Raw genomic sequence first — 26,359 nt, 5'->3', positions numbered from 1 at the left:
CTCTCTCTCTCTCTCTCTCTCTCTCTCTCTCTCTCTCTCTCTCTCTCTCTCTCTCTCTCTCTGCTCCTCCCTCCCTCAGTACTAGATGTCTAGGTAGGTAGAACCTCTGTTATTCATTCCATGTACAGTATATGGACTTTAAAATGGTTGAAGGCTCCGTGCCGTAGAGGATGAAAACTGCCGCAGCTGTCAGAATGGGATGAATCCAGAGGACTGATGGAAACCTCACCGGACTGTTCTGTATTCAAGTCACATATTCCTCTCTAGAGAATATGCAAATCACCAGAGCCTGTTAAAATGCTGGGAACCCTTTATTGCCGGTGCAGCACCATATAAAAGCGAAGTATTACGGGTGGGTGGCCGTTATCATATTTCCCCCTGTCTGCCGGAGCACAAAAGGCTGTCCCTGCGAACAGTGACATTCATTCTGAGGATACGGAGGTTACTTGGTCCAGTGTGAAAAGAATTTTCAAAGTAAAAGACACAATACAAATCTCCTTTTGATAGCATTCAACAGTTGCTTGCTCACAGTTCAGATGAAATCTTTTCATATTACTTATTAGGCCTGTTTTGCAATCTGATGCAGATACATAAAAGTGCTTCTGTATTAGAAGAGGTTTGTTCTAACATCCAGTTCATGTCAACAAAGCCTTTACTGCCAAACGCAGAAACTTTTCTAGCTGCCAGGACATGTTGTGGTTCTTCAGAAGAGAAATGGTATCAAAGCTTTCCTCGATTTTGGGTAGTCCTCAAACTTTGCAAGGTACCACCTAGACAGAGAGAGGTAAAGAGAGACAGATGAAGAGAGACAGAGAGAAATAGAGAAACATATATATATATATATATATATATATATATATATATATATATATATATATATATATAAAATCTGGGGCGAACATTCGTCAAAAATGGCAGATGTACAATCTCACGACAAGCGAGCAAACCAAGTATAGAGCCCTTGGAGACCACGGTCAACTAAGACTAGGGTTTAAGTGATTAAATTGCAAAATTGTGATATTATCAAACATAAATATGAAACATATCAGACAGTCTACATTGCCCAAAAGGAAATAGGGGTATCAAAAGCAGAGGCATGGATCCCCCCCCACCCCACCAAATTGAACCCTGTGTGTGCATGTCATTGTTGTTATTCTTACTTGTGATGGGCCACAGCTCTACTGGACAGAACCACAGTGGTGAAGATGGAGAAGGCTGCACTGTGGACAGAGTAGCCAGCCAGAGCAAAGCCCGCCCACTCTGTTATCTCTCCAAAGAAGTTGGCTCCAGACACATACTCAAACACACCGCCTACAGGTGGAATGCACAGAGATTAGATCAGGTATGCCAATCATTTCTGTTACGTCAGGAAAGAATTATCTCGACATTTCATTGTGTAAGGGAATAAATGGCGGACTTTCATCAAGTGGAATTAATCTATAAGGCCAATAAATCTGTAAACAGCCAATCAGTAGACCCCAATCCAGCTGTCGACAAAGTGCAAGTGGTGAAAGACAGCGTTAAAATGCATAAACACGTCTACGGTAGCTTCCTCTCACACTGACCATAGATGGTTGGTGAACATTCCCGTTTTGACAACAGGCCATGTGCACAGTAGCGCCCTAGCCTCTGTGAAAATGTCAGATTCTTGGCTGAGAAGATTCCAGACATGCCTGGAAGTTCATTTGGAGTAAACTCAGCTAAAAGCTTCCTCCACAGCCTGGCCTGCTATTTCCACAAGGCCTCGAGGCAGACAGTATCAACAGGCTCATTACAAGTTCACTGGAGGCTCAAGTTGCTAATGTCATAGTGACAGTCTGAGCAACTCTTTCTGAGAACCTTTCATTGATCTTACATTTGTTAAATGGTGGTTTTCTTGTTTGCTTGTATTGTAAATTAAAGTTAGTGAAGTTTAATAAGCTGTACAAACTTGTCTTATCTATGAAAGTTGTTTAATTGTATTTATTTGTTTGCTTCTAAATTGAATATTCTCAAATAGAATCTTCAATCAAACCCACGTTTTTCAAATTGATTTCAAAATTTTGCACTTATACAAAATATTGGTCAAAACACCAGGATCGGGGCCAAAAATCTGGCATCAGTTGGGCCCTACTGACAAGTTTGTCCTCTGAAAAGGCAAAGACGTGTCCTGAGTCTGACATATGCTCAGGCTGCTGTCTGACATGATTAGCATCAACTGCATTGTCTTGGGAATAATCTTCTTCCTTTTTCTCTCTTGCTCTCTTATTCACTCAGGGTTGTCACAATCATGACATTTTAGTTGACGATTAATTGTCATACAATTAATTGCAAATAATGTTTTAATTGTGTTTTTGGCATTGTCCACATTGGAACAAATAAATAGAAATTACATTTCTGTGTGCCTTTTAGGCTTTGAAAACAAAAAATGTACAACAACTTCAACTCCTCTGATCTTGTTCCCCCTAAATTCGACACAAACATGGGGAAAAATGCATTCTACTATACTGACACCAAAATGTGGAATGCCATACCAACAAAGCAACTCACTTCAAAGGAATGGCTCACAGTCTTGAGGTTAAACTGGGTGCAGATTCTTGACTTGATGCCCTACCAACAGCCATTAAACATCTCGGTGTCCGGGTAGCTCAGTCGGTAGAGCACTCGCCTTCTGACCACAAGGTCAAGGCAAGGGTTCAATCCCGGACACCGCCAACTCAGCGTATGAGTATTAGGGCTTGGGTGTAGCAAGACATGCGGTAAGTATCTGCTGATGGTAGGTGTTGCGCTCTACCTCAGAAATCCATCTCCCAGCGGTCTAGCGCGTTGCGAAAAAGATAGACTCCTGCACTCAGGTTGCGCTCTGGCCGATACTGACAATAAGCCTCGCCGAACGTCAAACGACTTACTTACTTAAACATCTCGATTCCCTATCCACACTTAAAAACTGACCTAAATCATGACTGATATAATTGGAATTCTATCCCCTACCAGCACTTGTTTGAGAGTGAAACAACAAACTCCCTCAGCGAGCTCCACGGAAGGAGCCCCATGGGAGTGGCACCTTCTGCCCCCCGCCCTAGTGGCAGTGGTGGCCTAGTGGTTAGAGGGGCGGCCTTGATACCGGAAGGTCCCTAGTTCGATTCCCCAATTCATCACATCAATCATGAATCACCGCTGAATAGCCCTTGAGCAAGGCTTCCATGCAGGGTCCGGCTGGAAACAAGCTTCGTGCTTAGTCCGACACCCTGGGTAAACAACAAACTTTGCTTTGCTTTGCTTTGCCCCAACCCCTATTTTTTCTGTAAATATATATTTTGCTGCTATTAGTGTTGATACTGATATGTAATGTATTGAATGTATTGTATGTCTTGTTGATGAATTGAGTACAATGGACCATAATGGAAACAAGCCCTCCTGGGCTTTTTGTGTTATGCTTTTAGCGTAGCTTTTTTGACCGTTGCCTACTGCCAGCTCAGTGGCCTTGAGGTTGGAATGTCCGCCCTGAGATTGGGAGGTCGGATTGGATCCCCAACCGGGTCATACCAAGACTCTAAAAATGGGACCCAATGCCTCCCTGCTTGTCATTCAGAATTAAGGGTTGGATTGGGGGTAAGTCCCTGCGACATGCTAGCGTCATGTCCAGGGGGTGTACTTGGACATCAAGCTGCCTCACGCTACAGAAACAGGGGATAGGCTCCTGTCCTATGGGCCTCATGGCTCGGCAAGGCTTACTATTGCCGTACAGTTAACAAACAGGTTAATAAAGTATTCAATGAATGAAGCAGTCAAAAATGTTATAGTGTCACAGGTTTACAGGTGTAAAAAAGTGGGTGAAATTCTTTGTTGTACAAGCTCCCATAATTGCATTTATCAAGAAAGTGAAAAAGAATAGAGAGATATAAAGAAACAGGGACAACAGGCCAGATATGTCACAAATTCCTAAAAATTAGTAGAGTAACATATATACATAAGGAGCAAGGTAAAAAACAACAACAACAATAGTAATAAAAATCACACCCAGTGTGAAGAGAGTGGTGCCTTTGAAAGTGTAACTGGTTGCATCCTTGTGTTGCAATCAGCAACAGTGTCCGGACGGACGGACGGACATACGGACACACGGACAAAGTCAAATGTAGGAGTGGTTGGCACCACTCAAAAATAGCAGCGGATATAGAAACATAGTCCCTTGTGCGTACAGTATAGTCTCACATGCAGGTGAGACATTATTTAGCAGCAGATATCAGACATGTCAGTGTCTACATACGTGGCAGTGCCAGTGTAGCAGCAGCGGAGAACCCCTGCAGTCTTACAGTATATGCACAGAAAAAGTTATTCTGTGTGGTAGCCGGTGTCGTCAGGACAGCCTGGCAACAGGCGGGGTCAGTGCTTGTTCAACAGTCTGATGGTAGCCAGGTGGAAACTGTTCAGAAATCTGGTGGTATGACTTTGGATACATAGGTAGCGCTTGCCTGGACGTGTGAGCAGCTTGTAGCCAGGGTGGGGAGTGTCCTTGATGAGTCGCTCAGCTTCGGCTACACACCGCTTTTCGTATATTCCATGGAGGGAAAGAGGCTTAACTCCGACAATGTGCTGGGCCCTCCACACCACCCTCTGTAGGGCTTTCCGTTTGACAGCGGCGCAGTTCCCATACCAGGCGCTGAATTTCTTCGGGTGAGGGAGGCGAGGGAGGTGAGGGAGACAGGGCAGGAGTTGCTGATCCTTTTTTACCATGTGGGTGGTCTGTGTGTCCCATTTGATTTTCTCGGAGATGTGTGCATCAAGGAACTTGAAGTCACTGTCCCTCTCCACTGCAACACCATCGATGAATATAGGGGCACAGGGCAGACATGACAAATAACTTAAAGGTAGGGTAAGTGATTTACTTTGGTTAAAATAAGTGTTAAATAGCTCTATATTCTGATAGTACTCATTGCTATAGAGTGTTTGCTAAGTAAAAGGAGTCTCCCATGTCTCTCCAGCTCTTTATTAAACAGAAAATGCATTTTCAGTGCTCTCTCCTGATTGGCTTAAATGCTGTCACCTACCTGAAAATGATTTATATTCTGTTTACTAAAGAGCTGGAGAGACCCCTGTAGCAATGACTATCAGAATATAATACTTTAACCTTTTAACAAAAAACATTTTTTTACCAAAGAATATCACTTACCCTACCATTAAATATACAAAGCCCGGGCCGTATAATATTATTTTACTTTCAACATTTTTTCAAAAATAGTAAAAGAAAATTGCTGATCTACACATGATGTGCCCTAAATGGATGCCTCCAAAATTCTCAAAATAGGGTTCAAAGGTTCAAAGATATTAAAAGACTGTGGACAACATGGAAATAATGATATAAATATGACATTGCTCTTAATTTCATCCAGCAGTTTTTAGACCGATTCTAACATTCATGCAAAAATAATTGCAATTAGCTCAAATAATTGTGATCAGGGGATTATGTAATAATTGTAACTGGTCTACATTACATTACATTACAGTCATTTACTCATCCATGCCTGCCAACACGCGTGCACATGGTGATGTGAGTCACTTTCACACCAGCCAAATCCTTTCACATATCAGAGTCAACACAGTCAGATCGTTTTTTATCATTCACTCGTGTATGTATCCACAGTGGGTAGACCAACCGGTGATCCTGTATTATAACGTAATTACATGAGACTGTGGTTAGATCATTGATCTAATTTGACTGCATGTACAGGTCGGTTGTCAACCCAACGATTTCCCATTTGAATTGGAAAACTGAGACCTGGGGTGTGGAGCTCAGCCAGGCCCAGATCTTGTGAAACAACAAATTGGAAACAAGAGAAGTCCAGGCAATGGACCGATAATTCAATAATGGACATTACGCAACAAGTGTGCATTCATGGGTTATGTTGTCTTTATGTAGACATTTCTGACTGCCTAATCAGGTTTGGCATGGTAAGAATGAGCAATTCTAAGCATGTTCCTTCTACACTAACATGTGATATTAGTTGCAGAGTGAGTAAAAAAAGCACCCAGGGGCGCAAACCCTGCCCCAAAATCTAATGGGTGGATTATTGCCATGAAACTCACTGAATGTACAGTATTCATATTCCCACAGGTTGAGACCCCACTGATTTTGATGACCACGTGGCCTTTCTTGTAGTTCCACCTGTAGTTCCAAATGTCCATTTTCACATCATTGTTGGGCAATATCTCCATATCATTTTATGTTTTTTGATTTATTTTTCTTCAGAATGCCCTATTTTATATTTCTTCGTATAACCGCGTCACGCAAAAGCAATGACAATAGCTGATCTAACGTCTCAACAACGTGTCACGATGCATTGTGAGCTTGTAGATCATTTTCTCAATTTTTGAAATAGTAAGAATTTACCTATGATATGCCCAAAATAGGGACACAATGTTGAACGTGGTTAAGTGTGGCTGTGGGTTTTATAAATATTAATAAAAAACAAAAAAGGATTAACAAGAGCTTGTGACTAAATAACAACTACATTGGATCAGATATCTGAACGATATCTCCAATAGGCATAAGCCATTCAGATAATTAACTGAAATTCCTTCAGAAGCACTGAAAGGCTACATACAGCCAATGCAATGCATCACACAGTTACTGTAGCTTGGAAATCAGTTATTTTTGGCGAGCGACAGCGCCACGTGATGAAGCATAAATTAGGCTTCAGAGATCTCCACTGTGGTAAAAGAAACCTTCCATGCTGACGTTTGCATTTAACAGGCTGGCTGTCTTACCTCCTGTGGTGGACAGTAACTAAATACATTTACTTGAGTACTGTACTTTTTTTTAACCTTTTTTTTTTGCAAGCACATGACCCTCATTCCGCTACATTTCAAATAGAAATATTGTACTTTTGACTCCACTTAAATTTCTAGGAAGGAACTCGTGGGACCCAAACTTATAAAAAGAAATGATGAATTAACCATTTAAGCTCTATTTCAAATATAGTAAATATAGCCGTAGATCTGCTATTTTCACTTTATGGAAGATGTTTGGAAAATGTTTGGAAAATGTTTGGAAAATGTTTGGAAATGTTGTATAAATGTATAAGGCTTACCTCTGGGAACCTTATAACCGGTCTCCCCAGGCTTCCTCAGGTTCCTCAGGATGTGGTCAGAATAGACGTTCACCAGCCAACCAAACAGCCACAGTCCACATCCTGGAAACCAAGCAACAAAAAGTTGATTATTAGAGCACTTTACTGACCTGAAGGAAAGGCCAGTGAGGTGTCGTCATTTTATGTTTTAAAGCAACGCTACTTTTTAGAGCCCGACCAATGCTGGATTGTAAGGGTCTGATACCGTGTCTGCATGTCTATTTGAGGGGAGGCATGCGTTAATCCGACAGACCTTTTCTCCGACTATGTGGCATCCGCGTGCAGTTAGGGTTAGGGTGCGGGTTTGGTTCGGGTTTAGTATTGGAAACGTCGGAGCGCTGCGCTGTCGGAGGAATGCGCTGTCGGACTAACGTACTGCACCCCTATTTGAGAACATTTAACTTATAAGCACACAAAGAAATAGAAGAAGAAAAAAAACATAACTAAAAACGTTTATATATTCAACTTCAATATATGATAAGAACATTTAACTTTAATTACACAATGAACAAGCAAACAAGTAAATACACACATAAACTGAACTTAATTTTATTTAACCACTGAAACCCTATTGCAACATTTTCCAAAATAGCCGATCCACAAGCTCATAATGCAGTGCAACGCTAAAAATCAGGATACATCGGCTGCATAATTGCCAATACCGATGTTGTCAAAAAAGTCTTATATTGGCCGATATATCGGCCGAACCGGCATATTGATCGGGCCCTACTACTTTTTTCACCGTATTCATCGGTATTTCCATTGCTGCGCTTCATCGAAGGGCACTGTCTCAGAAAGAGGAGAGGACAACACCACAGGTGACAGGTGTCACTTACCTCCAACAGTGGTGTAGTAACATTACACCACAGTACATTTGCTCAAGTACTGTACTTAAGTACAATGTTATTTTTACTTTACTGGAGTATTTCCAATTTTGAAAACCTTTCCTACTCCATTACATCTCAAAGGCAAATATTGTACTTTTACTCCACAACAATTATTTGAAAACTTTAGTAACTAGTTACTTTGTAGATTTTTATTATTATCAAGTAAAAGTACTTTTTCCACCACTGACCTCCAATGAAGCAGGGGTGTGTAATCCAGTCTGCCGGGTACGTAGCATAGTGGCTCAGGTATCTGACCTGCATGTAGCCATTGTAGACGCAGAACACGAAGGCCAGGGCGAAGGATACAACGGGTGTCGCTTTACCTCCTCTGATTAAAAATGGATAGATGAGGGACCTGGGGTAAGAGAAGATACAATGAGATAAGATAAACCTTTATCGATCCCCCCAGAGGGAAATTCTGGTGTCATAGCAGTATCAGCAGCAGCAGCAGTAAGCAAGAAATCAGGTTAGAATAAGAGTCAAGACACAAACACAAACCATCTTGTTTTTTTGTTTAGTAGTAGTACATTTAGTAATAAATTAAAATGTTATATAATTAAGCGGTGAGGTTCTCTTATAAGCCCTCCTGGGATTTCTTACCTTAACTATCTGTCATCTTTCCTAGGAAAGAAGTAGTATACTATGCATACGTATATGTCATTAGGCTTTCATGGGCTATTTAATCCTATTTAGTTGACCTAGTATTTAAACTGTACTTTCATGTGCTTTTCTATCTGCAAACTTCTAAATAAAGTATTCAAGCAATCAAACATAATATACTGTTGTGCAAATAAAATAAATAAAATAAAATAAATCAAAAGATAAATAACAAATGAAATACAATAATGAGCCTATATTTCATATAATTTAATAGAATAGGAATACATCAGCACAGAATACATCAGTTATCATGGCTGACAACCTTTTGAATAACAATATCATGGATATCATGTTGTAAGCCTAATAACATTTTTTTGGTAGGTTAGTGAAAGCAAAAACTCCAGCACACTATCTTCAAATGCACTTTGAACACCTTTGTAGGTGTGCAAGAGACTTGCTTTTTAATGGTAGGTTCATAGTGACATTTCAATCACAATGGAATAGTCGCTCATCCTTCAATAAGGGTGACATTATATGAAATGTGTAAAATCAATCACCTACCTATGAATGTAGTGGCACAAATACATGGCTATCAATATCTGGTTGGGCATCTGTGAGGTTTTTGCGGGAGACGTCCACAGGAGCAGACACAGGGGCACCGAGAAGGCAGGCAGCTCCTGGACGAACCAGGCGAACTTGACATTGACTGGAAAGCCATACTTGCTGGTGGTATATCGGCCATAAGGGACGTTCTCGAACAGCAGGGTGAAGAACGTGCACACTGCCATGAACATCATCAAGTAAGCCATGCAGTCCAGGACATGCAACTCCTCTTCATCAGAGGAGAACAACATAGAGAGGAGCGCGTCCATCTCTCAGCTGGAGACCAGAATTATAAGTCAAAAAGATAAATAAAAACAAATACAAATGCAGAAATAGAAATACTAACAAAAATCTGCAAACTGGAGAATACTGGTACTATGTGACAGTATGTGAAGAATGAATGATGTCAGTGTAACAGCACGTGAAACTGCCGCTCCTCCTAGTTCAGTGTGTATGTAACAATAAATGTTGCCATATCTTGCGAGAGAAATACGCAACCAGTCTTAGTCTATGAAAACAAGCCCGGTCACAGGAGCCCTTTAAACCTGGCTATTTTCAAAACAATATTTTCTTGCAACTGGTTACAAGTTGCGGCTAGTTGCATTGGTGTGGATAGATAGAGTTATATAGGCCGGGAATGTCGGATGGGCAGTATTTATTTCCAGAGGGGGCCATACTGACTAAAGTGAGTGAAGAGCCACACATTTTACAATTGAAAAATGAAACTTGAAACACATAGTGCTGAATTATGTTAAAACTGCATGAATTTATAGACTCATTTAGAATAGGTCCAAGAATCTTCTGTTACAAAATGTTGATCTTCTTGTCTTTCTTTTTTGACAGCTGTGCTGTACTGTATACTCTGGTGTACTCTCTGTACGAGGTTACAATGAAAAGATTACTTGTAAAAAACAATCCACATCAATGCTGTATCAACTTTTAAATGAGCCTATAAATGTCTAAATGTTATCTGATATGCACCACTCCATAGATCACTGATATTGCATTGTTATAATATAATATGGACTCAAGGCAGACTGTTTCACTGTTACATTATAAACATAAGACATTTGAGTACATATGGATAGAGGAATGCAGGTATGTACTCAAATTAATTTGTCTCAAAATTATGAACATATGGCAGCCTTTTAAAATGTAATTTATTATTTTTTTATGACTTGACGGGCTGGATTGAGATGGTCAAAGGGCCGGGTCCGGGGACCAGGCCGTATGTTGCCCATGTGTGGCCTATAGATAATGTGGACTGGACATTAATTTGGGGGTTCTTGGCTCCTTGACATGAAAATGTTTGAGAGACACTGGTTTAAACAACATTTAGGAAGCAAGCCCAAATAAGCAAACACTAAAAACAAGAACAACGCAATCCGTAACTACCACAATGGAAACAAGTCCTTAGGACTTTTTATCCTTTTAGCATCATTGTATAATTGTACCACTGTACTATTTTGCTAACTGTTAATAAAGTATTAAATCAAACCATTATTTACAAGCAACTTTACAGACAAACAAGCCCAAAGTCGCTTATAATAAGAGGACATGGCAACGCTACCCAATCAGTCCCCTGCAAGGCCAACATAAACCAATCAGGTGCTCTGGGAGGAGGGTCATCGATCCTTTAAACCAATCGCATGTCACCGTATCTGCACCCGATGTTACTCAACATCACCTCATCACCTGATGCTAAAACTAAAAAACAATAAATTAATGTCTCCTCAACTGTGTATGAATATAGATTATAATATAGTCTCCTGAAAGTAAGAGAAACACACACATAAACGGCCCATTATGGAGAACTGCATTTTGTAATTATTTCAGGCAGATTTGGGGGCTGCCAAAAAGGGGTCCTGGCTCACATGCTTGCGCAGACTGGATGCGCATTAAATGTAGCACGTTGTATTGAAAATATACAATCTGAAGAAGACGTTATAGAAATTTTCACACACAGTCACTCTCTCCAGACCAGACCAACTTTCTTAGCGACCACGGTGCGATCTGCGTTGCTTAGATTCCAGCAGTGGTCGGTGGTCTGCACTACCAAGATGGGGAAGAGAAGCAGGCAGAGACAGAAGAACCATAACCAGCCTGGTCGCAAAGACAGCAGAGACAACGCTGTGAGTTACACCTACCTACCGCTGTTATTAAGGACACTAGCTTAGCCTTGGATCCAGACGGAGACGGTCATTGGAATATAATTATGACACTCTTTGTATCAAGGCTAGACACTAGCTTAGCTTTGTGGGTAGCTAGCTTCACTACTTCAGTGCTATCTCAAACTTTTGTAATTTGAAGGACCCCCATAGTTAAGTCTGAGAGTGTACAAATGCTCTCTTGAGTTACAGACCTGTAAAAGTCCCCTTTAGAACCCCAACAGGGAACCCTGAGGGTCCCTTGAGAACCCCACTGTACACTACACCTAAATAATAATGTAGCTAAAGTATGACTAGCTTGATAAAACAAGCTACATCACTACATTTTCAGTGGCACATCAACGGTGCAGTTTGTCATCACCTCAAAGAGCATCTCCATCCATTTAGCTTTTATGCAGTTGTAGTTTATTCAATCACTCCTCAGCCACATTACATTCTTAGGTATGGATCCATTTGGTTCCATTTGTACACTAACTATTTCTTAATTGTTGGAATTAAATTAACATAGGATTTTACTGTGTTCACAGTACAGTACAGCTAGTTCATCACCCCCATCACGGATCATCATCAGTCTGTTTATATTCCAAATAATTCTCCTCCATGGTTTGGTTTGTTGTGTGTTCCATCCAGGGCTGGGGTGCAGGCTATGCTGACATCGTCAAAGAGAACAAGCTGTTTGAGGGCTACTACAAGGAGCTGGGTCTGATCCCCGAGGGAGAGTTTGAACAGTTCATGGAGGCCATGAGGGAACCTCTGCCAGCCACCATCCGCATCACTGGATACAAGAGGTGATAACCATTGTTGCTGTTGCCATGTCCGCTTACTGTAACAGCGACATCGAAAAGCAAGTGATTAGAAAACAACCTGTGATGTCTTCTTTTATATTCCTGAACCGATAATATGACCAAGGTCGCAATCGTTCGGAAATAATGTTTGTTCATGAGCTGGTCCAGCCGGCTCCATTAACTGCAATGTATTTCATCGAACTTCCGGTGGGAGGTTTGCCACCCATGAGTGTCATGGTGCATCCCGGCGTCCAGCACGTCTCTTCCTTTCAAAAGCTTCCTTGACGTAAACCAGGAAATAGTGCCTGACACAGAGACTTGCAGTACAGCAGTACCATATCGTTTTTATTTTTTAGTACACAATATGAACAACATGACCGATTCGAAACCAGGTGAGGAGGGTGATCCTTGTTGCTGCACATACTCCCACGGGCTGGAGTGGCACCTGGCACTACATCCTCCCAGTGGTGACTCCTTACTGGCAGGACTGCTTGTAGGGTGCAGTAGCAGTGACAACACAGAATGTGTGGAGAGAAAGTTATTAATTTGGCATAATGACTAAATTTGGAGAAAAAAATGGTGTAAAAAAAGTATTGACTGCTCTAAATTATATGGGGGAAAATATTCTGTCAATACTGATTTATGAAACGACAGATCAGCCACTGGCATCGGTGAATGTAATCTTATTTTCTGATACACTGATGGCAGTCAACAAGGCGAGTATCGACCAATAAATCAGTGGTTCCCTTGATCAGCCATCTGTAGGGTAACTGTGAATATTATATTTAATTGACAAATCCATAAGAGCAGACGCTTTGTTCCAGTCTGCAATGCTCATAATAACCATCAACTCTCTACCGCTCTGTTCCAGCCATGCCAAAGAAATCCTCCACACTCTGAAGGAGAAATACTTTAAGGAGATCCAGGAAGTTGAGATCGACGGCCAGAAGATAGAAGCTCCACAGCCTCTGAGCTGGTAATGTCTAACCACTTGAACCATAGCATCCCTATTCTGGGGGTAACATTGGGCAAACATGTCAGATCTACAAGCTAACTGTGAGCTTGTAGATCAACATTTTTGGGTGAAGATATTTAGTGTGTAGAGCAAAAGCAAGAGGGGGGCCTAGTATAGAGCCCTTGGGAAACCAGTCAGCTAAGTATAGGGTGGTATCTAGTCCGATTATACTGTCAGATTAATGCCCACACTATATACACATTAACCACTTTAGCCCTTGGCATCCTTATGTTATTATAGATGTCTATTTCACAATTATGTTTTTTTTGACATGCTCAACACATTGCGTTGCAAAGCGCAGTGAATTTGTTGATTGGCTATCGTGCGATGAAGTAACAGACTGAGTTTAAATACCTAATACAAGCTGTGTGTGTGCGCGCGCGCGCCTGTGAGCAGGTATCCAGACGAGCTTGCCTGGCACACCAACATGAGCCGGAAGATCCTCAGGAAGTCTCCCCTGCTGGAGAAGTTCCACCAGTACCTGGTCAGCGAGACTGAGTCGGTGAGTCACCTGTGAGCCTCTTGCACGATGTGACACATTGCGAGCTTGTAGATCTGCAATCTTCGGTGTGCGACACCAGCACGCAACTAAGTGTAAATGAGGATGTAGTGTCTCAAGAGAGACGTGTTTTCCGTAGCTCTCTAGATCACCCTACAGGAAGTGAGCGCCGTTCAATAAAGTGGATGTCAGGTGATTTCTAAAATCCGTTAAGCAGTGGTTCTTAACATGGGCTCCAGGGATCCCACCCAGGGCCCAGGGGTCCTTGATGGGGTACTAGGGGTTCCTGAGCTAAATGATTGATAGTTCATTTGAACCATTATTACATGTTCATGTAAATACAACTAGTGAACGAGCTGTGTTTCACTGTTATCTCTATAACTAGAGTACTGTAATGGACCGTAATCAAATTGTAGACCAATTGTAGGTCTGGGGGTCCTTGAAATTAAAAAGGTTAGCAAATCACTGGTGTAAAGAACCCAATGATGGAAAACCTCCGGCCAATATTTAGTTATTATTCATCTCAAATTCTAACTGGTTGAATTACAAACTTGTGTCTTGGGTATTGGAAGATTGCAGAGGAGATAGGTTGGCTTATGAGACTACCAGACATGTTATGTTAGGAGTTACACAAGAGTACTTACCTGGCAAGTGGAGGGTCACTGATTCCCTGCTGGGAAAAATGTTAGGTGAATGTGGAGCTCTCTCTCCTACTTAATGGAGGTGGGTTGCACTTGAGCAAGGCCATAACCCTATATACTGTACGTTGTTGCCTGGAGTCCCACAGGGGTCTATAATATGCCACCTCCTTTTTTCTCTCTACGTCAAATCTCTTCGCCAAAAATAGCTGATCTAGAAGCTCACAACACGTAATAATGCGACGCGTTGTGAGCTTGTAGATCTGCTATTTTGCCCCATAATAGGTACACTATAGGGTTCATGTGGTTAAAACGCCAGCCACTTCAGTAGAACTGCTGAATAGAGAAAAAGTAGAAGACTGGTGTTGGTAGTAGTTGGTATCACCCAGGTTTAAATGTCTATAATTGAATGACAGTGGAGCACAACATTGCTGAGGAAATGCACATGTAGCAAATCTTCCCTGTATAAATGACTGTCAATAGACAATGTTTGTGGAAGTTAGGGTTGCACGATATTGAAGAAATATTGCAACATTTTGGCTAAACATTGCTGTTGTCAAATTAACTGCAAACATGGGGTATTCACTCTGTCATAAACAAAATGCTCAAAACATTTGAGAAAGGTGAATGCTGACACTCAAAATCTGCTCAGTGGGTCCTTAAAGAATAGTCTTATTTATTTGAGGCATTAAAATGTATAAAAGTTCAGTTTAAATCTTTTTTGAGGTGATATGACCATAATATTGTATGTGCAAATGAGTTTTGCCAAGTGATAAACTGAAAGATGGACTCTCCTGGCTCTTAACACATCGGGTGCCAGCGTTTTTTCATAACAACTTACCGTGGGTGCCAGCATTCTCCCATTGACTGCGCTTTGCTGTTTGTTGTTTCCACGTGCGTTACAAGCAAATCCACGCAAAAAAAAGCATCGATTCATGTTCTGCCATGAGCCTGGCTACAGGCTGGAACCATTAAACATTACCCTGCCGAGTTACAACGGGGGGTGGATCGCGCATCGCGCATGACCGTTTTTCCCCACAGGAAACAGATTCGGAGATATAGGCGTTTCAAAGTAGGAAATAGACAGGAACCGGATGGGGGGGAAAAAAAGTGTTTCCGGTGAGCGATCTGGCACTTCCTTCGCAGGATTACAATGGGTGCTCCCAGAGCTGCTCTAGCCCCGCCCGCGCGGAGAAAAACGAAAAAAACAAAAAGACTGAAATCACGGTTCAGACCGTGTTCGGCACCGAAGCTTCGGAACCGCCACTATGTAAACACACGGTTCAGACCGTGTTTGGCACCCGATGTGTTAAGGAGTCTAGCCATCTAGAAGAGGGTCTTTGTGTAGAATTAGGGAATAATACAATGCATGTGTTTGTGTTTAAAGCTTTTCAAGAGCATCTGGCAGTTTCAACCCCAAATTCTGCTAGCTTCATTCTTGAGACAATAATGCATAATCAGTTAAAAAAGAGTATCTTTCTAGGTGACATTAAAATGTGTTAAAAAGGCTAAACTTTAACTTCCTGATACCTGCAAACTTTGAAATGTCCAGCATGCAACTTGATTTGTAGGCTAGAAATTCTGCACAGCCTTCGAACACTTTAAGGAAGCCATCTAGTAAATTGTTCCTTCTATGAAAAATGCATAATTGCACTTTTATTCTATTTGTTGTGCTGTAATATTGTGCAGCCCCAGTGAGAGTTGAAGTAAGCAGAATAGCAGATGATGTACTTGTCTTCCTCCTTCCAGGGAAACATCAGTCGACAGGAAGCTGTCAGTATGATCCCTCCACTGCTGCTGAAGATAGAGCCTCACCATAAGGTCAAAAACAAAAAAAACACAAGCTGATATTCTATATTCCTTGAGGATTGTTTGAAAGATTCTAGTGGTCCAGAGTTCAAAAAAGGTTGAGAACCACTGTTTTAAGTAACTGACACTAATGGTGTTTGTGCTGTAGATTCTGGACCTGTGCGCTGCTCCCGGCTCCAAGACTGCTCAGCTGATCGAGATGCTGCATTCTGACATGGACGTGCCATTCCCAGGTGAGGAACACCAAGAAATTAAACTTGGAAGTTTAATGTCGCACGTTTACAGGTGTAAAACAGTGGTTGAAATGATTTATTCCGTACAAGCTCCCAGCCATTTTCACTGACAAAATCGAATATAGAGAGAAATAAAAAGGGAAAACAAGTCATAACGGGACACAATATCAAATATCAAAGGTGCTTGCTCAAAAAAGAAATACAAATGAGGCAGAATATCACAGTCTCTTGTGAACGTAAGAGACATCACTTAGCAGCAGCTATCAAACATGTAACATTTGTTCAATTTTTAAAACAAAACCATGGGTACATCTCAAAGAGGACTAGGATAAAACGACAAGCTGGTTCTATAGCTGATGTTACATCTGCTAATCAATCCTCTCCGAACCCACTTCTCCTCATGGACAGACACCCATCTGTTTATGGTTTGTTTGTTTACTCTTCTCTCCCCTTGCGCTCCAGAGGGCTTTGTGATCGCCAACGACGTGGACAACAAGCGCTGCTACCTGCTGGTCCACCAGGCCAAGCGTCTGAACAGCCCGTGCATCATGGTGGTCAACCACGACGCGTCCTGCATCCCCACGCTACAGATAATGGACTCCAATGGCGAGAAGGACGTGCTCTTCTACGACCGCATCCTGTGCGACGTGCCCTGCAGGTCAGCGGAGACTTCATAACATACCTGGCTGGTCTCCTCTAGCCCATTAAGACTTGAGGCCGATTCTACAAATGTCTTCTAAATCCTCACAGTTTGTGCTGAAACTTTTTCATGCCAAAATGATATGTATTTGGCCGCCGACCCCATCACAAAATATTTAGTTCCAGGGACCCCCAGAAGCAAAGATTTGAGTTAAAAATGTTTGCTTTAAAAATATATATATTCCAAGATTTGCACAAATTGTCATGAGTTTTCAAAAATAGCAGATCTACAAGCTCATAGTGTGGCACGAAGAATAGCCAGAAGTATAAAATAAAGCTTTTTAGCTCAAAGCTGAAATGACACGGTCTTAATGGGCTAGTTGCTAGAGACACTGCATGTAACAGTAGAGCCGAGGTTTGAATCTCCCAGCAGAGCGGTGGAGACAAAACAAACGTTTGTTTTGTTACGTTCTGTTTGAGCAAGGCAGGCAGAAGGGCATGTGAGATTCAATCTCACTTTTGTAGGATTGGCTGAGAGTGATGACAGACCATCTCAAAGTAAAGGCAAAATACACATACAGTACACGCTCTCCCTTACCCCCAGTGTATGTGCGGTTAGTTTTCTGCGGCCGTGGCAGTACTGCAATGGTTTGCCAATGCTGACTGCGTTAGACTGGCTTGCACCACTGGAGCCCACTGCTCCTGCCAAAGACAACACGGGAGGAGAGAGGGAGAATGGTGAGACAGAGGCGGGGAGGAGAGATAACGATCAGTTAACTAAAAGCCCCAGCTTGTGCTTTTACTCTCAAATCCCTCCATGGTTTGGTGCAGCGGTTCCAAACTAGATACCGATACCTGGATCGGAAATGTGTCTGATGCTCCTTATTTGGCCGAATCGACGAGTACGCCAGTCTATGCACCGATCCGATACAGGGGTTGACACTAACGGTTGCCCGACTGCCCGTGTGGCAGGTAAATTCAACTTTTGGACAGGTGGAGTTTGCTTTCGAGTTGCCGGACCGGGCAAGTGCACGTTTGAGTGAGGAGTCTGAGGACGCAACCGTCTTTAGTTCGCTATAAACACAACACGAGATATCTGTCTAAACATACTAGTACCTGACCGGCGTGTGAAAATACAAGAATGCAGCTCAAAACAGCTGTGCCAGTAGCCTACCTACTGACGTTAAGTGAACGATCAAAGCTTAGCACGTGTCAAGTCAGACGAACGTAAACCCTTGACAGTGGTCGTATGATTAGCGAAATTACTAAAGCTGATCTACAAGTTCACAACGTGTCAGCATGCAACATATTGAGCTTGTAGATCTGCTATTTCTTTTTCTTTTTTGTTTGATGATTTTTGACAATTTTCACATACTGTACAATGATATGACCAAAATGGGGACACCAGGCTGAAAGTGGTTAACTTGAACAATGTTATTACTGTGCTTCACAATGATGTCACATGTGGGAGTTGGCTATATTAAAGTTACAGGATAATATGAGAAGTTGGACTGATATCACATTGACAACACGCAGGCAGAGACGGTGAATTAAAGCAAGGACTTGTTTAGAAATGGTCTGGGAAATTAAATATGATTTTTGTGCAACATGATTAAAATGTGTGACTACTTCAAAACGGACAAGGCCTTACTCAGGCCAATGCTGGTTCTGTGCTTGACTGGTGCTGTCTGCTCTGTGCTCCCGCAGTGGAGATGGAACCATGAGGAAAAACATTGACGTATGGAAGAAGTGGACCACCAGTAACAGCCTGCACCTCCACGGGTTGGTAGACCATGCACCTGTCTTTGTGTGTGCATGCATGAATGTAGTTGCTATCGGGCAGAAACTGTAAACGTTGTATATATTTCTTTGTCAATTAATGCCCTATGTCGTACAAATGTAGATCACCTATTTTATGAAGAAAATGATAAAGTATATTTAGCCAATGAAAAGTATTAACGGGAGCTTGTGACTAAATAGTAGCTACATCGGATCCATTGGAATACAGGTTATTTTTTCAATTTCCTGAAAAGTAACAGGTTTGGACTTACCAGGTTTACACCCGACAGCGACTATAACCCATGAGAATCTCACTACTTAAAGTGTTTGTGTGATCGGCCAAACTGGCTCAGCAACAGGGGAATCGTTCGTTTGCTGGCGGTGCCAATTAAAAACGACTGGCAGCAACACAAAGTACACTTAAATCGCAAATCGCTCATCTTTTAACGAGTGTTTGTCTCTGTATGCGTCTGTAGGCTGCAGCTGCGTATTGCGGTGCGCGGCGTGGAACAGCTGGCTGTGGGAGGGCGGATGGTTTACTCCACCTGTTCGCTGAACCCCATCGAGGACGAGGCCATTATAGCGGCGCTTCTGGAGAAGAGCGAGGGTAACGTACATAAAGAAACCTGCTTTCTATCTACATGAAACCAAGAACACAAATGATCTGTTAAATGAAAACGGTCTATAATCACCCACTCTGCTTTGTTTTTTTTTGGTACCCCACCCGCCTGCAGGAACCCTGGAGCTGGCCGACGCCTCTGACCTTCTCCCAGGTCTGAAATGGATGCCGGGCGTCACTTCCTGGAAGGTTAGCAGATTGCTTGTCCTTGCCATTTTGCATGCCGTTTAGAATCCCTGCCATTCAGAGGGCTTGCAGCTGCTAAGTTTTTTTATTTTTGCTCTCCTTCTCGTACCCGCAGCTGATGACCAAGGAGGGCCAGTGGTACGCGGACTGGTCCGAGGTTCCCACCCACCGTCACACGCAGATCCGTCCAACCATGTTTCCTCCCAAAGACGCAGAGAAACTAGCCGGCATGCATCTGGAGAGATGGTACGCTTGATAATACACATATGTGTTTACATGCATGCGGCCGTGCGCACACACATACACACACACACACACACACCTGTACCCTGCAGGCTTTGGGCCGATGCCCAGTACAACAGCACATTACCTTTTGTCTTAATTTAACTCTGGGTGCACCTGTGCACACAAACCCTATCTGCATGGATAGAAATAGACCTGGACACACGCATCTAAACACCTGTGACACCATGAGCCCTAGTTTAAAGGAAGGATGATGTCATTCCACACTGCAATCTTTTGCTTTAGTTAGTTGCCAATGTGCTCTATGTGCAATGTTCAATGTTGACCTGCAGATGGAGCTGTGGCCTCACAGTTTTCAAAGTCATATTTAGTTGTATATGTTCACACACTGTAGGGGTCACCATAAAACCCAGTCTGTTTGACTTTGTAGCCGTGTTTGTGTTCTCATGTGTTTGCGTGTGTGTGTGCATGTGTGCATATATGTTTTATTCCATCAGCATGAGGATTCTGCCTCATCACCAGAATACTGGAGGCTTCTTCGTAGCCGTACTGGTGAAGAAGGCCGCCATGCCTTGGAACAAAAGATTTCCTAAGGTAACACACACACACACACACACACCCGTACACACCTGTGGAATTGTGCTGTTGATGAGCCTCTAGGCGCTTCCTGTCTCAGCCTGTCTGGAGAGAGAAATGGAGCACAACTCCCACATGGGAACATGACTATTGATCCAACAGCACCAAGCATCGCTCACCTGTTCAGATTTAGTAACCACAGCTGGGACCACTGATCTCATCTCTTTCTCCCCCCTGTTTCTCTCATGTCTCTTTCTCTCCTCTACACTCTCTCTTTCTCTCTGTCCATTACTTTCTCTTGCCCTCTCTCTCCCGTCTCCAGATGAGGAAGCACCCCTCCTCTGGCTCAGCGGCCCTGACAGGGGGCTCCCCCGCGGGCACCACTCCCACAGATGCTTCCCCCTCTGAGGCTGTTCCTGAGGAGATGGAAGGAGGGGCGGAGGAGGAGAAAGGAGGAGAGGAGGAGGAGACCACCCCCAAAGGAGATCAGGCCCAGGAGACAGCCCCCAAGCGAGATGGAGTGTGTGGGTGAGTCGATTTGGACGTCAGGGTAAATGGAGTTAAAAGTGTGTGTGTGTGTGTGTGTGTGTATGTGTCTTACCTCTGCGTTCTTTGTGTTCCAGGCCTCCTCCACAAAAGAAGATGAAATTGTTTGGTTTCAAAGAAGACCCCTTTGTGTTCCTGACTGAAGATGATCCGGTCTTTACAACGATACAGTAAGTGTGTTTTAGAAGAGAGAAATAAATTACAGTTTTTAGCATTGCGGCCATCGCTAATCGTTTGTTTTTTCTAGGTCATTCTATAACCTCTCTCCAGACTTCCCCAAACAATGTGTTCTGACCAGAACCCACGAGGGCAAAAAGAGAAACCTGTACATGGTCTCAAAGGAGCTCCGCAATGTCTTGCTCAACAACAGCGAACGCATGAAGGTAAGTTCTTGTCTGTTGCTTTGTGTGAGGCTGGTGAGTTGTGTGTGTGCGTGCGTGCGCTTGCATGCATGCGTTCATAAGTGTGCGTTTGCGTCATTAAGGAGAAACAGATGGGACTGCCTTGCATCACAAATCCCACTGGTCGACCCCCACAGCACCTGCACAGGTGTGTGTGTGTGTGTGTGTGTGTGTGTGTGTGTGTGTGTGTGTGTGTGTGTGTGTGTGTGTGTGTGTGTGTGTGTGTGTGTGTGTGTGTGTGTGTGTGTGTGTGTGTGTGTGTGTGTGTGTGTGTGAGTGTGTTTTATGTCTCCTGTCTGTTTGAGCATCCCCCAGTCTACTTTCTAATGTTTTGATTGTCTTTTATGTGCATACTGTAGCTACTTACCACACAATTACACACTGGATATGGCAATTCAAACACACAGCCTTCTCTTCTTGATGCTAGGTTAGGTTTTACAATAAAAAACTATTTACAAATGTTCTACAATGCATTTTTTGGGGCAAAAACCGCAAGCCTCAAAGCTGTGCTGAAATTAGATTATTAGTGCCACATGCCACAAATATTTTTAATGTGACAATATTATATCTATAGCCTAAAACAGTGCTTCCCAACCGAACCTTCATGCTCCCCCAGATAATGAATCCTACTGATTTTGGTGACCCAAATTTTTACTTGCACACACAATCTCTCAGCTTCAAATGGGTTTAATGCCATGAATTGTGCTTAGCGGATTCATGCTCCGCAGAGGATAAACCCTACTGACATGGCCTCTCCCCTATTGCCACATAAACCCTAGCGTCCCTATTCTCAGCATGTTGTAATAGGAAAACATTCGGTCAACATTCTGCGAAAATGGCAGAGAATGTACTGTAGATCGGTTATTTCCAGCTAAGAGATTTGGTGTAGAGGGGAAAAGGAGTGGACCAAGTATAGACCCCTGATGGACGAGTTTTAAAGGCTGCAGCATACAACTTTTTTGGCTTTGGCAGGGCTTACCGAACAAGGTTCTTGGAGGATAAAACTATTTTATACTCGCTACGGCTCAGCTCTGAGTTCTGAACATTAGACCCCGCCCACTCGGTAGTCTTCGTAGCACTCGAGCCACTGAACACATTAGGCCCGATTCACTAAGCTGTTTACGCCCATATTTTGAACGTAAAGTAATTTACGCAACTTCCACGTTAGTCTGATTCATTCATCTTTTTCTGTCGGTGAATTTTGTGGGATGTCCGCTCTTTTCTCAAGTCTGCTCTGAGGCTGACTTACACGGGATCAAAGCTTGCGTATGTCATTAGAATGCTTTATTCTTCATGCAAAATCAATTACAATAGTGCCAAACCTCAAATAGAATATTTATGTGCCCAATAATCTTTTTATCAGCCTTTGGTCGTGAGGTTAAACTTTGTAATCTAACTTCTTATTCTCGTCATTACACATGAGAGTAGGCTATTTGATATCACTTACTTTAATAACTCTCAGCGTGCGCTAATCTACAAGTTCTGAAGTCGGTGCGTACCGACGCGTTGTTGTTGTAGATCTGTCCATTTTGAAGCGTGATGACGTTTATGAACTGATGTTGACGTTCCAGGTTGCCTTTCATGATAAAAGGGGCGTAGATGATCTACACAGGAGCGCGATCGTGACTCTCTGGCAAAAATGAGTTTCACCCGCGATACACACAAATAAAGGCTGTACACAGCGTTTGGTGAATCCCACATGAGATTGTGTTTATCGAAAATACGCACCCCTTTAGTCACTTTATTTAGGCACTATTTATGAACAGCTTAGTGAATCTGGCCCATTGTGTACAGTGCTGCAATGGTGGTCATACCACCTGGATCTCCGTCGTTTATTTTCATCAACCTCCGACGTGCTTTGACAATTCTTCTCTGAGTTTCTGGCGACAGACACCGTAGACAAAGTGTCTGCTATCTCTCTCCATTAATTTCCATCTGGTTGTTTGTAGTCACTCAGAAAGGGATTATCCTCTGCCAACCATTCTTCAAAACTGTCCATGGAACGTTGCTGACAGGTTGTGGAAATAAAACAATATAAATAACGAGAGCAGGTAGAAACTCTTGGAGATGCACGAACTGCTGAACCAAATGTTAGCAAGGCACTGCCGAAGTTCTTATGAGAACATGTTGTCCTTATTGACCTGCTGAGGCCAAAATTAAGGCACAGTTCTTTTTAAAATGTAACTTCAAAATGTTAATTGAAAATGTTTTTATGTGTTGCTAAGGTGATCAACACAGGTGTGAAGGTGTTGTCTCGTAACAGCGATGGAGAAGAGTTTGGCTGTGCCTTCAGATTGGCTCAAGAGGTAAGGCACACACTTGCATACACACACACATTTAGGAGAGTCCCTATTTGTCTTTCTATTTGATTGTTATCCACACTGTTAGGGAAGCTTAGTACGAGAACTCGCTGCCTATGATGCTGCTACTGACTGTATTGTTATATATGTATGTGACAAACGCCTTGAACCTTGATGTACTGTAGGCCAGTGGTTCCCAAACCTTTTAGCTCGAGACTCCCGGGACCCAGCTAGTGAAAATAACAGATCTAGAAGCTCACAACGCGTCTCACGACAACGCTGTGAGCTTGTAGATCTGTTATTTACACAACTTTTTTTTTTACATTTATTATTAAATTCTTTTGAAGTGGAGTTCACTTTATGATTTTTTTTGTTGAATTTTTTGAAAATCTTTTGAAATAATTATTAATAACAAAATGTAGGAAACAAAAAATCATGCGATATTTACTTGCGACCCATAAAAATGGGTAGGCCCATACTTGTCATAGTTGTCCTCTGTGTCTCTCCAGGGACTCAACACTCTTATCTGTCCCTGTACATTCACCCTGTCCTCTGTGTCCCTGCAGGGTATCTACACGCTGTACCCATACATTCGCTCCAGGCTGATCACAGTGTCAGTGGAGGACATCAAAGTTCTGCTGACCCAGGAGAACCCCTTCCTCAGTAAACTGCAGGAAGATTCTCATGCTCAGGCCAAGAAAATTGGTACACCACCATTATTAACCTCTAAAGCCTGAATTATACTTCATTGTATTGCGGTGTCACTTGCCAAAAATACAGTAGCTTTAATATATCTGCTGTTTTCAGTGCAACAGCTTTGTGCAACAGAGTATTCTTTTAGGCATAAAACATAACTTCTCAGACAAAATGCCTCGCCTATTTTGACCAAATCAGTCTTAACTGTAACATAATTTAAACATGAAAGTAAGACTTCTTATTAGCCATCTTATTCTCTTTACTTGCGTAACTTTTGACAGATGACAGATTCAGCTGTTGGCTAAATCTGTCTTGAGAGATTACCAAAAAAAATGTCTTTCATAGCCAGACATTCACGGATTCACGGATATAAATTCACCCCGAAATGTGGACTAGTGGTTGGTTCTGGTATTGTCCAAATCTGGTGTCTAGTATTCACCGGTTCTGTTTCCACAGGTATGGGCAGCATCGTGTTGAGGTACCAGCCAAACAAAGAGTAAGTATTGTAATTATCATAGTGCTGGTGTCTTAATAACTGATTCTGCACCAACGTTCAGTGTTAATTACTCTGTCCAGTGGCCTTATCTCTTTGTCTGTCTTTCTCTCAGTGACCCCTTAGCGCCCCAGTGCGCCATAGAGCTGTGCGGCTGGAGGGGCAAGACGTCCATCCGTGCCTTCGTCCCTCGCAACGAGAGGTTCCACTACCTCCGCATGCTGGGTGTGGAGGTCTTCAGAGACAAGCAGGGACAGGGACAGGGCCGGAGGGATGAAGGGAAGGAGGAGCAGAAGGAAGAAGGAGAGACTACGGAACAAGGAGGTATGGAACAACGGGCCGAGTCGGACACGGAGAAGGACAATTAAGACATGGGTTCTGCCGAACCAAAGGCCAATGGAGACTAGTTAGTGTTAAGAGGCTTTCAAAGGAACAGGACAAGACGGCTGTAAATGCTGGAGCTGTGTTGACCAGGCAGGGGCAATACCAAACCATTATGAGAGAGAGAAGTTAGGGGTGTTCTCCAAGTGAGTCTGTGCTTTCCACTGCCGTTAACAGACAGAGCACCCTCCTAAAATGAGCACATGGATACTTCCATGCTGGTTCGGTTTTGGATTGACCCCAGGAGGCGATATTATTAAAGTGGCTTGTTTTATTTTCTACTGATGTTCTTTTATTTTTGTTTTAATTTAAACCGGATTATTACGCTGTCCAAATGGCCAAACAATGTTCTGTTTGTATCATACACGGTTGAAGAGGTTTCTATTAGCTACCATCTCATTTTCTATACCTGTAATCCAGTACGGAAGCTTGATTAAAAAGTGTTGCATACTTTTAACGGTCTCACTTGTCAGGTAATTTAACTCTTCCTATTGAAAGGGCATTTCAGTAGGAAGATTCTCTAACTCGGTCTATTCCTATTCAAAAATGCAAAAGACGTGCTATGGTAGGTCTTCCATTATAGTTAACTATCACTATAACAAGTAGTTTAAACAAATGCAGACTTTATAGATCAGCGTTATTGTGAAATCAAAGTTTACAACGGGTATAAGTTTTCTGCAAGCTTCATATAAATTAGTTACATTAAATAAAAATCAGTGAAAAGAGTCAAACATAAGCATAAAGGTATACATAATGTACAATGATGATACAGTACTGTGATATTAATATTATCACATATACAGTGTTCCTCAGTCATCCGTGAGAGACTGAGTAGAGCTGCTGCTCTTTGAGCAGAAAGGAGCCAGTTGAGGTGGTTAGGGCATCTATAAGGTATGCCTTCTGGAAGCCTCCCCAGGGAGGTTTTCCAGGGAGGCCACGGGGCAGACTGAGGACCAGGTATATAGAGGATTGTATTTCCACGCTGGCCAGGGAATGCCTCTGGATCCCCCAGTCAGAGCTGGCTAATGTGACCAGAGAAAGGGAAGTCTAGGGTTCTCTGCTGAAACTGCCTCCATGATCCAACTTGGCATAAGCGGTTGAAGATCAAGATGGATAGACCGTGTTGTGCATCTATTTGGCTAAGTTAATTGTTCTCA

General features: G+C 42.6%; 2 protein-coding genes across 3 annotated transcripts; one reads left to right on the top strand and one right to left on the bottom strand.

The window, feature by feature from the left end:
• Positions 1 to 292: 292 nt before the first annotated feature.
• srd5a1 (steroid-5-alpha-reductase, alpha polypeptide 1 (3-oxo-5 alpha-steroid delta 4-dehydrogenase alpha 1)) lies at positions 293 to 9,627 on the bottom strand. 2 transcript variants are annotated; one of them, XM_084080608.1, is made up of 5 exons: positions 9,155 to 9,627; positions 8,182 to 8,348; positions 7,068 to 7,169; positions 1,161 to 1,311; positions 293 to 770 (listed from the first exon to the last, which is right to left on the bottom strand). In XM_084080608.1, the coding sequence occupies exons 1-5, from the start codon at positions 9,463 to 9,465 to the stop codon at positions 704 to 706; spliced, it is 798 nt and encodes a 265-aa protein (XP_083936734.1). In that variant the 5' UTR covers positions 9,466 to 9,627; the 3' UTR covers positions 293 to 703. The 2 variants fall into 2 exon arrangements, with proteins under 2 accessions (XP_083936734.1, XP_083936733.1); XM_084080607.1 differs by lacking the exons at positions 293 to 770; positions 1,161 to 1,311 and adding an exon at positions 4,143 to 4,790.
• A 1,482-nt stretch (positions 9,628 to 11,109) lies between these two features.
• Positions 11,110 to 25,659, top strand: nsun2 (NOP2/Sun RNA methyltransferase 2). The gene is made up of 19 exons (XM_084079824.1): positions 11,110 to 11,328; positions 11,995 to 12,152; positions 13,021 to 13,125; positions 13,561 to 13,666; positions 16,051 to 16,122; positions 16,259 to 16,343; positions 16,806 to 17,001; positions 18,690 to 18,764; positions 19,238 to 19,368; positions 19,496 to 19,569; positions 19,682 to 19,812; positions 20,307 to 20,403; positions 20,708 to 20,913; positions 21,009 to 21,101; positions 21,179 to 21,314; positions 23,558 to 23,638; positions 24,199 to 24,337; positions 24,785 to 24,824; positions 24,937 to 25,659. Exons 1-19 carry the CDS (start codon positions 11,257 to 11,259, stop codon positions 25,187 to 25,189), a joined length of 2,250 nt encoding a protein of 749 aa, XP_083935950.1. The 5' UTR covers positions 11,110 to 11,256; the 3' UTR covers positions 25,190 to 25,659.
• The last annotated feature ends 700 nt before the right edge of the window (positions 25,660 to 26,359 follow it).

This window comes from Gymnoscopelus microlampas, assembly GCF_963454915.1.
Source record: "Gymnoscopelus microlampas genome assembly, chromosome: 15".
In the NCBI taxonomy this organism is placed as follows: Eukaryota; Metazoa; Chordata; class Actinopteri; order Myctophiformes; family Myctophidae; genus Gymnoscopelus; species Gymnoscopelus microlampas.
Note: the sequence above shows the minus strand (reverse complement) of the source record. Positions and strands in the feature narration are given on the sequence as shown.

Bases quoted from the DNA above. Each gene is read 5' to 3' on its own strand.
- srd5a1 (XM_084080607.1), bottom strand. From the start codon at position 9,465: ATGGACGCGCTCCTCTCTATGTTGTTCTCCTCTGATGAAGAGGAGTTG. The intron at 8,349-9,154 runs GTAGGTGATTGA...CTCTTACCCCAG, and splicing joins TTGTGCCACTACATTCATAG to GTCCCTCATCTATCCATTTT. The intron at 4,791-7,067 runs GTAAGCCTTATA...ATGGTGTTGCAG, and splicing joins CGGTTATAAGGTTCCCAGAG to TGGAGAGGGACAGTGACTTC.
- nsun2 (XM_084079824.1), top strand. From the start codon at position 11,257: ATGGGGAAGAGAAGCAGGCAGAGACAGAAGAACCATAACCAGCCTGGT. The intron at 12,153-13,020 runs GTGATAACCATT...GCTCTGTTCCAG, and splicing joins CGCATCACTGGATACAAGAG to CCATGCCAAAGAAATCCTCC. The intron at 20,404-20,707 runs GTAACACACACA...TCCCGTCTCCAG, and splicing joins GGAACAAAAGATTTCCTAAG to ATGAGGAAGCACCCCTCCTC.